The sequence below is a fragment of the Leucoraja erinacea genome, chromosome 27 (genome assembly GCF_028641065.1).
Source record: "Leucoraja erinacea ecotype New England chromosome 27, Leri_hhj_1, whole genome shotgun sequence".
Lineage (NCBI taxonomy): Eukaryota > Metazoa > Chordata > Chondrichthyes > Rajiformes > Rajidae > Leucoraja > Leucoraja erinaceus.
In genome coordinates, this window is record NC_073403.1 from 6,407,593 (window position 1) to 6,419,984 (window position 12,392).

A 12,392-nucleotide genomic window follows, 5' to 3' on the forward strand; every position below is an offset into this window, starting at 1 on the left:
GGGGGGGTAAAATCTACTGAGGGACATAACGATCCCGTTTGATTCAGTCTCTGGGAAAGGGAGCCCTCGGTGCTCTGCGGTGAAGATTGGAGTGCAGTCTTCGAAAAAGTTTCATTGCAACACTCTAGCGACCCAATGCTGAACGCTGGCCAAGCTGTATGTCCGGCCCCAGGGAGGAGGTTAACTGGTTAACAGAGAGGGTTGGCAGTGTGCGAGTTAGGACGGGCATGGATACAATAGACAATAGACAATAGGTGCATAAGGAGGCCATTTGGCCCTTCGAGCCAGCACCGCCATTCAAAGTGATACGTGGAATTCTCTGCCACAAAAGGCAGTGGAGGCCAATTCACTGGATGTTTTCAAGAGAGAGTTAGATTTAGCTCTTAGGGCTAAAGGAATGAAGTGATATGGGGGGGGGGGGGCAGGAACGGGGTACTGATTTTAGATGATCGGCCATGATCATATTGAATGGCGGTGCTGGCTCGAAGGGCCGAATGTCCTACACCGGCACCAATTTTTCTATGTTTCTATTGCACGTCGTGTGTCCGTGGAGAAGTTGTAACCACGTGAGATTGTCTACCTCCATCTGTCACTTGCAATTTGTTAAATAGAATATGGTATTCCGGGAAGAGTTATCGGACTATTTATTCAGATTAAAACCAGTTTAGTTGCAGTCTAGCGCTCTACCATTAAAGCATGCAACATATTAAGCTGATGAAATGCGGGTGAGTGCTGCTGTTCACTTTACAATTTGAATGGTTGAACACTGGATGGTTCTGAGTGGAATCATCTGCCAACACCTCTCATAATAGTGTCTGGTTCTGGACCAAAAGCCCGCTGGTTGAGAAGGGTTGAAGAGAAAGCCTCTTTGCAGCAGTTACTGACCGAAAGTAGGAGCTACAGCTGCATAAGATGTTCTTATGGGCGTTGAAGTCGATGCCATTCACCCTGATCACCACGTCGCATAGTTTCCCTTCAAGGCGAAGCTCATTAAAGATGGTACAAGCCATTGCGCTCATCTTCCTCTCCATGGTGCTCTGTCTTAGTTGTCGGGTCGAGGTTGAAGGTTCCTCCATAGTGAAGCGTTGAGACCAAAGGGCTTTCCGCGGTGAGATTGGGCAGATGTGGTGGCAGCTCAGTGCGTGAGTTGGTTGTCACGATTGGTGTTTTCAGAGCCACTGCTCAGAGTTCCAGAACACAAGCAATTGTAACATCACTAAGGCGAAGGTCTCCAGCATATCTGGTGACATGGACAATCAAACGCCCCGGCCTCAGCTGAATGACTGATCCGCTCAACATTTACCGGGCCCCGAGTCAACGCAGTTGCCGGTTCACATCGTCCACCAGACACCCCGCCGCCCAACTCCCAACTCAGTCAAACTCACATCGCTGAAAAATGGCTCCTTTGGCTTGCAAGTAAACTTCTCACAACGTAAAAAATGAGCGTGTACGTTTTAAAATGACACAACAAAAGGCCACATGTGTAATTTGCAAGGCGCCCAGTAACTCTCAGCCGTGAAAGAGACAGGAAGGAAAAAGGAATTGGATTATGAGTATCAACAAGAGATACAGAGCTCTCCCGTTAGAAACATTCCACCAAAAATTCCAGCGATCGGGATATTTTCTGGGGCCCTGACCATGATTGTCCACAGGGCGAACGGTCTTCTTAAAGAGCAATTAAAATTCAAAAATCTTGGCCTTTGATAACCCAATGTTAACCCACAGAGGAAGTACACAACAGTCAGGTGCGAAGATTAGTCTGTAATATATTGAGTTTAGTTCACAGTGTGTATCTGTGGGTGCGGTTTGTGTCGGGCATGTACAGTGTTGTACAGTACAGGGATGTACAGCATTGGTCACTCTACCCACAAATGGACCCAGACTCCGCACCACAGCCGGATCCATTTGAATTGAATGCATCTAGAAAAAAACTGCCAACGTTTTGGACTGCAGAAGATAGTCGCAAAAAGCTGGAGTAACTCAGCGGGTCAGGCAGCATCTCTGGAGAAAAGGAATAGGCGACGTTTGGGGTCGAGGCCCTTCTCCAGACATAGAAACATAGAAACATAGAAAATAGGTGCAGGAGTAGGCCATTCGGCCCTTCGAGCCTGCACCACCATTCAATATGATCATGGCTGATCATCCAACTCAGTATCCCGTACCTGCCTTCTCTCCATACCCCCTGATCCCGTTAGCCACAAGGGCCACATCTAACTCCCTCTTAAATATAGCCAATGGACTGGCCTCAACTACATTCTGTGACAGAGAGTTCCAGAGATTCACCACTCTCTGTGTGAAAAATGTTTTTCTCATCTTGGTCCTAAAGGATTTCCCCTTTATCCTTAAACTGTGACCCCTTGTCCTGGACTTCCCCAACATCGGGAACAATCTTCCTGCATCTAACCTGTCCAACCCCTTAAGAATTTTGAAAGTTTGAAGATGTCGCTGAGTTACTCCAGCATTTTGTGTCTATCTTCAGTGTAAACCAGCATCTGCAGTTCCTTCCTTGCATATTCTTTGACTCCAGATCTAACTATCAATGTTGTTGTTTCTCCTGTAGAGCAGGAGACAGGAGGGTCAGACGAGATGGGTGAGAGAGTGAAGGAGGGCTGGATGAGTTGGATACAAGAGGAGGGGGTTGAGGTGAGTGGGTGAGTGGATGGGAGGGTAGACGAAGGGGGTGATGAGATGGGATAGGGAAAGGGACATTGAAGGTGGGAGATAGTCACAAAAAGCTGGAGTAACTCAGCGGATCAGGCAGCATCTCTGGTGAAAAGGAGTAGGTGACGTTTTGGGTTGAAACATCACCTATTTCCTTTCTCCAGAGATGCTGCCTGTCTCGCTGAGTTACTCCAGCTTTTTGTGTCTATCTTCAGTTTAAACCAGCATCTGCAGTTCCTTCCTACACGTGGTAGGTAGGTAGGTGGGAGACTTAGGAATATCCAAATGCATTTTAGGAAAAGGGGAGGTACAACAAGAAAGTGAATGGCATGTTGGCCTTCATAACGAAAAGAGTTGAGTATAAGAGCAACGAGGTCCTTCTACAGTTGTACAGGGCCCTGGTGAGACCACACCTGGAGCATTGTGTGCAGTTTTGGTCTCGTAATTTGAGGAAGAACTTTCTTGCTATTGAGGTAGTGCAGCGTACGTTCACAAGGTTTTTCCAGAAGTGGCGGGACTGTCATATGATGAAAGAATGGAGCGGCTGGGCTTGTATACACTGGAATTTAGAAGGATGAGAGGGAATCTTATAGAAACATATAAAATTATTAAGGGATTGGACACGCAAGATGCAAGAAACATGTTCCTGATGTTGGGGGAGTCCAGACCCAGGGGCCACAGTGTAAGAATAAGGGGTAGGCCATTTAGAACTGAGATGAGGAAAAACCTTTTCACATAGAGAGCTGTGAATTTGTGGACTGCCTCAGAAGGCAGTGGAGGCCAATTCACTGGATTCACTCAAAAGAGAGTTAGATAGAGCCCTTAGGGCTAGTGGGATCAAGGGATATGGGGAGAAGGCAGGAACGGGATACTGATTGTGGATGATCAGCCATGGTCATATTGAATGGTGGTGCTGGCTCGAAGGGCTGAATGGCCTACTCCTGCACCTATTGTCTATGTATCTATGTATAAGCAAGTTAAGTGTAAGCAGGAAAAGAGATAACTCATTAGGCAGGAAAGGGGCAATCAGTGGTTGAGGATTCAGGATCAGGAGTGGCCCCTCAGCCCATCTAGCCTACCCCACCATTCAATAGCAGATCCGCCCAAGGCCTCATTTTTTCTGTGCCAGTTCCCCATTGAGAAAGATAAGTTACTACATATCTTGAAGATAGACACAAAGTGCTGGAGTAACTCAACGGGTCAGGCAGCATCTCTGGAGAAAAATAATGGGTGGTGTTTTGGGTCAGTCACACATTCTTTTTCTCCAGAGATGCTGCCTGACCCGCTGAGTTACTCCAGCACTTTTGTGCCTATTTTTGGTCTATACCAGCATCATTTCTACATGACTTTGAAGTGAACGAGATGCTCACCAGCCTACTGTGAGAAGTGACGAGGGGACTCTGACTGGCATTTTTGGATCTTTTAGGCTGTCAGGTAAACTGGAGGACAGGAAACGTGGTCACTTTATACAAAAGAGCAGGCGGGAAGCACCAGGCAATGACCAGCCAGAGTCTGAACCAGTGCCAGGGAAATGATTGGAAATAATTCTGAGGTGTAAGATTATTCCGCACCCTGGGATTAATCGAGCAGAGTGCAGCCAAATCAGTCTGACTAATTTGATTGGATTTTTTGAAGCAGTAACTGTGTCAACTGCATCCGTGTAGTGGATGTAGTGTGGTCTGAAGAAGGGTCTCGACCCGAAACGTCACCTATTCCTTTTCTCCAGAGATTCTTATAGAAACTTACAAAATTCTTAAGGGGTTGGACAGGCTAGATGCAGGAAGATTGTTCCCGATGTTAGGGAAGTCCAGGACAAGGGGTCACAGCTTAAGGATAAGGGGGAAATCCTTTAAAAACCGAGATGAGAAGAACTTTTTTTTCACACAGAGAGTGGTGAATCTCTGGAACTCTCTGCCACAGAGGGTAGTTGAGGCCAGTTCATTGGCTATATTTAAGAGGGAGTTAGATGTGGCCCTTGTGGCTAAGGGGATCAGGGGGTATGGAGAGAAGGGCAGGTACGGGATACTGAGTTGGATGATCAGCCATGATCATATTGAATGGCGGTGCAGGCTCGAAGGGCCGAATGGCCTACTCCTGCACCTATTTCCATGTTTCTATGTTTCTATGCTGCCTGACCCGCTGAGTTGCTCCAGCATTTTGTGTCAATCCATGATGTAACTAACATGGACATAGTGAGGCCTTCAGCAGAGTGCCACATGGAGTATTGATACAAACTGTTAGAACTCTGGGACCCAGGGCAACTTGATCAACTTTTATACACACTGAACATGTTTTTGGTGTCTATTATGGGTTTTACAAAGTACTGTGTTTACATATCTGCTGAGCTACTGCAAGTTAGAGTTTCTTTGCTCTGTTGCAGGAGCTTTGAGAATAAAGCACTCTTGACTCATGGCCCTGGAACAGGGTTGGGTAAAGGAGGCGGAGGGTGATGTTGGAGGGTTGTTGTGATGTGAAGCCTCTGGTCGGTGGAGGATGGCGGGGATTGGTGTTGGAATCCCCAGTGTCCATATTACCAATGTAGATGTGATGTAGTGGGTGGAAGCATCCATGGATGTCGCTGTGTGTGGTTGATAATGAGGAGGGTAGTCTGAAGCTGCAGGGTGATAGTGATGAATGGTGCCAGGGCATTGGTGGATGGAGATCAAGGCTGAAGAGCCACAGAGTGATACAGTGTGGAAACAGGCCCTTCGGCCCAACTTTCCAACACCGGCCAACATGCCCCATCTATACTAGTCCCACCTGCCCGCATTTAGCCCATATCCCTCCAAACCTATTCTATCCATGTACCTGTCGAAATCTTTCTTAAACATTGCGATAGAACCTACCTCCTCCGGCAGCTCGTTCCGTACACCCACCACCCTTTGCATGGTAAAGTTACCTTTCAGGTTCCTATTTAAATCTTTCCCCTTCCCTTTAAACTTATGCCCTTTGGTTCTCGATTCCCCAACTCTGGGCAAAAGACGTTGCGCTTCTAGGTTGTGATGTGTTTTGGGAACAAAGCTGGGATGGGCAAAATGAATAGTAGGAAGCAGTGGGCAATAGAGGAGTGTTTAGTTTATTGTCACGTGTACTGAGGCACAGTGAAAAGCTGTTGTTGCCTGCTGACGAGTCAGCGGAAAGACAATACATGATTACAATCGAGCCAGCCACAGATGCAGGATAATGGGAATAATGTATAGTTCAAGATAAAGTCTAGTAATGTCCATTTAAAGATAGTCCAAGGGTCTCCAATGAGGTAAATGATGGGGGGGGGGGGGGGGGGGGGGGGGGGGATGAGGGGGGGGGGGGACACTTGTCCTTCATGCTGCTGGACTTGCCGAGGCAGTGAAGTGTAGATGGAGTCATAAGTTTAGACGTTCCAGGTGCAGAATTAGACCAAGCGACCCATCGCGTCCATTCATTCATTCAATCGTGGCTCATCTATCTCTCACTCTCAACCCCAAAGAGGGAAGGGGTAGAGGGGAGGGACAAGGAGGAGGAGGGGGGGGGGGGAGAGGGGAGGGAGAAAGGGAGAGGAGAGGAGAGGAGAGAGGAGGAGAGGAGAGGAGAGGAGAGGAGAGGAGGGAGAGGAGGAGAGGGGGAAAGGGGGGTATAGGTGGGGAAAGGGTAGAGGGGAGAGAAGAGACCGAGAGGGGAGCTGGGGAGGGAGAGGGAACGGGAGGGGACAGTAGGGGTGAGGAGGGGGCGAGGGAGGGGGGTCAGCAGAGGATTGAGGGCAGAACGTCTCCGCTCCTCCCCCTCTTGCTCTGCGTCGCGCAGTCGGTTTGGAGCGGGGACGGGAGCGGTCGGTGGTGGTGGCGGCGGCGGCAGGATGGTGAGTGATCGGCGGGGAGCGCCGAGTCCCGGCCCCGGGGAACCGAAGACGCGGCGGGGAGCGCTGGTCTGCACCACCCGGCCCCGGCCTCTCACCCGCCCCGGCCGCTCCAATCCCCGGTCTCTGGTCCCCGGGCGCCGGGACCTGCGGACACGGTCAAGGCGCCGTTTCTCAAGGTCAGCGCTCGCTCCTGGTGCCGCATTGGCGATGCGGACTGGGATCTGCCCGCTCCGACCGCAGCCCGCACTGAAACCCCGCAAATGACCGCAGGGAGCGCCGCACGGACCGGGGGGGGGGGGGGGGGGGGGGGGGGGACCAACAACAGTGGGAGCGCCGTGGTGTTGGGGTGGAGGTGGTGTCAGGGGAGAGCCTCTCATCTCTGGGATGAGTTCGTGAGATCCCGGGCGCTGTCCCCGCGGTCGCAGAGTCGTAGAGTGGAAACAGGCCCTTCGGCCCAACTCGCCCACACCGGCCAACAATGTCCCAGCTACACTAGTCCCACCTGCCTGCATTTGGCCCATATCCCTCCAAACCTGTCCTGTCCATGTACCTGTCTAACTGTTTCATAAACACTGGGATAGTCCCAGCCTCAACTGCCTCCTCTAGCAGCTCGTTCCATACACCCACCACCTTTATGTGAAAAAGTTACTCCTCAGATTCCTATTAAATCGTTTCCCCTTCACCTTGACCCTATGTCCTCTGGTCCTCGATTCCCCTACTCTGGGCAAGAGTGTCTACCAGATCTATTCCTCTCATGATTTTATACACCTCTATAAGATCACCCCTCATCCTCCTGCGCTCCAAGGAATAGATACCCAGCCTACTCAACCTCTCCCTGTAGCTCACACCCTCTAGTCCTGGCGACATCCTCGTCAATCTTCTCTGTACCCTCTCAAGCTTGACAACATCAAGCTGTGCATCTAGCCGATCTAATGCGTCATGTCCTCTGTCAAACTCCGGTGGAGGGAGCGTGAGGGGGGTGCGGGGGGCGGAGGGGGGTGTGGGGTGCGGGGGGTGAGTGCATCGAGGGGGGGGGGGGGGGGGGGTGCGGGGGAGTTTGCGGGGCGGGAGTGCAGTGGGGATGGGGCGACGTGCACTGTCGCCGGTGCGGGTGAAGCGTGGTCATAAACAAGGCCATGGACCTTGCAGCTATCATTCACCAATGAGTCAGAGCAAGCGGGCGTGCGGGGTGGCAAGGGCATCGCCTGTCAGGGGGAAAGGGGAGGAGTGCGGGAGGGAGGGGGGATGGGGGAGGGTGGGCGAGACGAGAAAGGGGGCGGCTCCATGGGGATGGGGTGGGGAGGCCATGAGGGGGGTGCTGGGGAGAGGGAGGATGAGGAGGGTGGGAAGGGGAGGGGACCAATGAGGGGAGGGGAGGGGAGGGCATGGGGACGGGGCGGGAGGGGGGTAGAGGGGTAAAGGATTCAGTGGGGAGGGGAGGGGGCGGGGGTGGGGAGGGGAGGGTGGGAGGGTGGTAGGGGAGGGGGGGGGGGGGAGAAGGGGAGAAGGAGAGGGGGGGTGTTGGGGGAAGAGGGAGGGAGGGGAAGGGGAGGAGGGGGGGGGGAGCGGGAGGGGGAAGGGGTGGGGATGGGATGGGGAGGAGAGGAAGGGGGGGGGGGGGATGGGGGAGGATAGGAGGAGGGGGGGGGGGGGGGGGGGGGGGAGGGAAGGGGTGGGGGGATGGGGGGAGGGGGGGGGGAGGGGGAGGAGGGGGGGGTGTGGAGGGGCGGGGGGAGGGGAGGGGAAGGGAGGGGGAGGGGTGGGGTGGGATGGGGGGGGAGGGTAGGGGGGGGGGAGGGGGAGGGAAGTGGAGAGAGTTTTGATGGGGAGGGGGGGGGGGGGGGGGGAGGGGAGGGGGGGGGAGAGGGGAGGGGAGGGGAAGGGCGAGGGGAGGGGAGGGGTGGGGAGGGGAGGGGAGGGGTAGGGATTGGTGGGGAGGGAGGTGAGGGGTGGGGGAGGGGGGGAGGAGACGTGTAGTTGTCAGAGTCTGTGTCCCCCTCACTCTCAGCTTCAATCTTTAGCTTTTGCTCTTTCCTTTTTAGTGCAACTTCTCTATTCCACAAGTCATAAATCATTGGAACAATGCAGAACAGTAACAGGCCCTTCGGCCCACATAGTCCGTTCTGACCATGATGCCAAAATATACTAACCCCATTTGCCTGCACGTGATCCATGTCCCTGCATATCCACGTGCCCAACTAACAGCCCCTTAAACCCCACTGTCATATCTGCCTCCACCCCCCCCCTCCCCAGCAGATGCCCCCCCCCCCCCCCCCCTCCCCACACATCTGCTTCAAAGGTGCCCCCTCCAACCTTAAAGATTCTTCATTAGTGCGGGCGGGGTGTCAGGGGTGATGGGGAGAAGGCAGGGGAATGGGGTTAGGAGGGACGGATAGATCAGCCATGATTGAATGGTGGAGTAGACTTGATGGGCCGAATGGCCTAATTCTACTCATACCCTATGACCTGGTGCGATCCCTTCTCGTCTCACATATCCACCCTGGGGGAAAGGTTCTGAGTGTTTACCCGATCTATGCCACATACAACATACAACATTGAACATACAACATACAACATGGAACATAGAACATCAAACATAGAACATCGAACACCACCGCACAGGAGCAGGCCCTTTGACCCACCTGTTCGGAACATGATGCCCAGAGCATCTGCCTGCACCTCATCCATTCCCCTCCATTCCCTGCACATCCAAGGAGAGCGATGGTTGGAGGCCCGGGGCAACCTGGGGCTCACCTGCATGAGGTGTTGCACTGAAAATGGCGCCAAAACATGGGACATCTTGCATGCGGCTCAGTTGACAATTTCTGTACAATTTGCTAATTGGAGATGTGCTTAGATGGGGCACTACACTCTGGACTGTTTGTAAGAAAATAATTACACTGTGCGTTTGCACTTTGCACATGTGACTGTCAAAGCACCATTGGACCATTGGATCATGAGACCACGAGACGATTAGACCATTGGAACGGGACATTCCCCGGGTTGACGGTAATTCCGTCAGTCAGTCGCTTTATTAGCGGGTTTGATGCAACATCTCCAGACAAACGTCCCCTTTTCCTTGCAGATACCGGAGCTGGAGAAAAGCACAGTGCGCATTCGACATCCAGAGCGCGTCCAACAAATCATCTCCTCCCTCCGTGATGGGGGAGCCTCGAAACTGCAGGTGTGTGTCGAGGTGGGGCCAGTCCTCTGTTAACCCCCCCCCCCCCCCCCCCCCCCCCCACACACACACACACCCCCCCACCCCCACACACACACACACACACAAAGTGATGGGTCTCGCCACCGCATGTCATAAGAACTTGAGGTAGAAACATAAAACATAGAAAAAATAGGTGCAGGAGTAGGCCATTCGGCCCTTCGAGCCAGCACCGCCATTCAATATGATCATGGCTGATCATCCCCAATCAGTACCCCGTTCCTGCTTTTCCCCATATCCCTTGAGTCCTTTAGCCCTAGGAGCGAAATCTCTCTTGAAAACATCCAGTGAGTTGGCCTCCACTGCCTTCTGTGGTAGATTCACAACTCTCTGGATGAAAAAGTTTTCCCTCATCTCAGTCCTAAATGGCCGACCCCTTATTCTTAAACTGGACTCCCCCAACATGGGGAACATTTTTTTGTTGCATCTACCCCGTTCAATCCTTTAAGACTTTTATATGTTTCTATAAGATTCCCCTCTCATCTTTCTAAATTCGAGTGAATACAAGCCCAGTCGACCCATTCTTTCATCAGATGCCTGTGACCTTGCAGCTGGAGTTAAAATCCCGAGGCAACTCTTTAGACTGACGATACAGCGTGAAATAGGCCCTTCGGCCCACTGAGTCTGCGCCAACCAGCGATCACCCCGCACACTAAAGCACTATACTACACACACTCGGGAAGTAAAGCCAATTACTGAACCCGGAGAAAACCCACGCAGTCACAGAGAGAACGTGCAAACTCTGTCTAGACAGCACCCATAGTCACGATCGAACCCGGGTCTCTGGTACTGTGTAACAATACCGGTGCGTCACCGTGCTGTACACACACTGTAATAGACAATAGACATCAGACAATAAGTGCAGGAGTAGGCCATTCGGCCCCTCGAGCGAGCACCGCAATTCAATTTGATCATGGCTGATCACCCCCAATCAGTACCCCGTTCCTGCCGTCTCCCCATATCTCTTGACTGCGCTATCTTTAAGAGCCCCTATCTAGCTCTCTCTGGAAAGTATCCAGAGAACCGGCCTACGCCGCCCTCTGTGGCAGAGAATTCCACAGACTGGTATATGTGTTCTGTGCTGACTGAATACTTTCTCTGTTCCAGATCGTGACGGATTTCGATATGACCTTAACCCGGTTTGCCCACAATGGAAAAAGGATCCCGACGTGTCACAGTGCGTACCGCTGACCCTGTCTACTGCCGCGGTCACTGGAGAGGGGGGGCTTGCCCGGGGGGGGAGAGTGGGCTAATGCCCCTGTCCCACTTAGGAAACCTGAACGGAAACCTCTGGAGACTTTGCGCCCCACCCAAGGTTTCGAGGCGGTTCCCGGAGGTTTTTGTCAGTCTCCCCACCTGCTTCCACTACCTGCAACCTCCGGCAACCACCTGCAACCTGCAACCTCTGGCAACCACCTGCAACCTCCATGAACCGCACGGAAACCTTGGGCGGGGCGCAAAGTCTCCAGAGGTTTCCGTTCAGGTTTCCTAAGTGGGACAGGGGTATAAAATATTATATAACTCGGCATCTAACCCACCTGTCCATAGCCTCAGAGAGCTCGATAGAACAGCATTGGCCTACATTTGTGTCAAGTCTTGCTAATATATCTTGACAACAGTAAACCATATTTTAGGCTCCACTATTAATCCAGCTTAAGCTCAGGCAGGTAGAAGGCAGAAGAAGGGTCTCGACCCGAAACGTCGCCCCCTCCTTCTCTCCACAGACGCTGCCTGTCCCGCTGACTTCCACCACCAGCATTTTGTGCCTGTCTTCGGTGTAAACCAGTATCTGCAGTTCCTTCCTCCACCCAGTGTCTGGTCGGGCAGAGTGTATGAAGGGGCTTTACAAGAGGTTTGCTCTGTATCTAACTCACGCTGCCCTGTCCAGGAGGTGTGAGCTGGGACAGTGCAGCGGGTGCTCCGCTCTGGAACCGAATCGTTTTAATTTTATTTCCGGGTTTTATTCCCCCCCCCTCCCTCCCTCATTTTGTGTGTTTGGTTTGTTTAAAAATAGCTTTAGCCGAACAGCTGATATAGATCTCAGATTGAGGACTGGATGTTGCAATCCCTAAGATTTCATTACAATTGACATTCTTGGGTATGGCCACTAGGTGACTTTGCTCACAAACAGACACATATTGTTCCTAGTGTTTAAGAAGGAACTGCAGATGCTGGAGAATCGAAGGTTACACAAAAAAGCTGGGAGAAAACTCAGCTGGAGAATCTGGAGCGAAGGAAATAGGCAACGTTGTGTTCGGGTTTCGGCACCCGAAACGTTGCCTATTTCCTTCGCTCCATTCTGCTGCAGCTTTTTCTGTGTGAGAACCCATCCGCTGAGTTATCTCCAGCTTTTTTGTGTAACCCACATATTGTTCCTAGCAGTTCAATCCTCATTGAGGCAAATAGACACACGTCTCCCATGGACCCTGTCCACGAGTGTGTAGGTAAGGTTTAGTTTAGTTTAGTTTATTGTCACGTGTACTGAGGTACAGCGAAAAGCCTTTATGTAGCGCGATGGCCAGTCAGCGGAAAGACTGTGCATGTATACATTCAAAGACAGACACAAAATGCTGGAGTACCTCAGCGGGTCAGGCAGCATCTCTGGAGAAAGGAATAGGTGATGTTTTGGGTCGAGACCCTTCTTCAGACCCTTACAACCAAGCTGTCCACAGCGTT

General features: G+C 52.1%; 2 protein-coding genes across 4 annotated transcripts in view; one reads left to right on the forward strand and one right to left on the reverse strand.

The window, feature by feature from the left end:
- Positions 1-12,392, reverse strand: part of LOC129710150 (kelch-like protein 10) — a 41,424-nt gene that overhangs the window by 19,955 nt on the left and 9,077 nt on the right. Inside the window, exon 1 of one of the 2 annotated variants that reach the window (XM_055656918.1) lies at positions 886-1,447. The exons of the other annotated variant lie outside the window; for it this stretch is intronic. Coding sequence (XP_055512893.1) covers positions 886-1,076 — 191 coding nt within the window. The 5' untranslated portion in view covers positions 1,077-1,447. Of the gene's footprint in view, positions 1-885; positions 1,448-12,392 lie in introns of those variants that run through there. 2 annotated transcript variants of the gene reach the window in all.
- Positions 6,305-12,392, forward strand: part of LOC129710154 (cytosolic 5'-nucleotidase 3-like) — a 15,470-nt gene continuing 9,382 nt past the window's right edge. Inside the window, exons 1-3 of one of the 2 annotated variants that reach the window (XM_055656923.1) lie at positions 6,305-6,496; positions 9,582-9,680; positions 10,824-10,893. In XM_055656923.1, coding sequence (XP_055512898.1) covers positions 6,494-6,496; positions 9,582-9,680; positions 10,824-10,893 — 172 coding nt within the window. In that variant the 5' untranslated portion in view covers positions 6,305-6,493. Of the gene's footprint in view, positions 6,497-9,527; positions 9,681-10,823; positions 10,894-12,392 lie in introns of those variants that run through there. The other variant, XM_055656922.1, reaches the window with a different exon arrangement.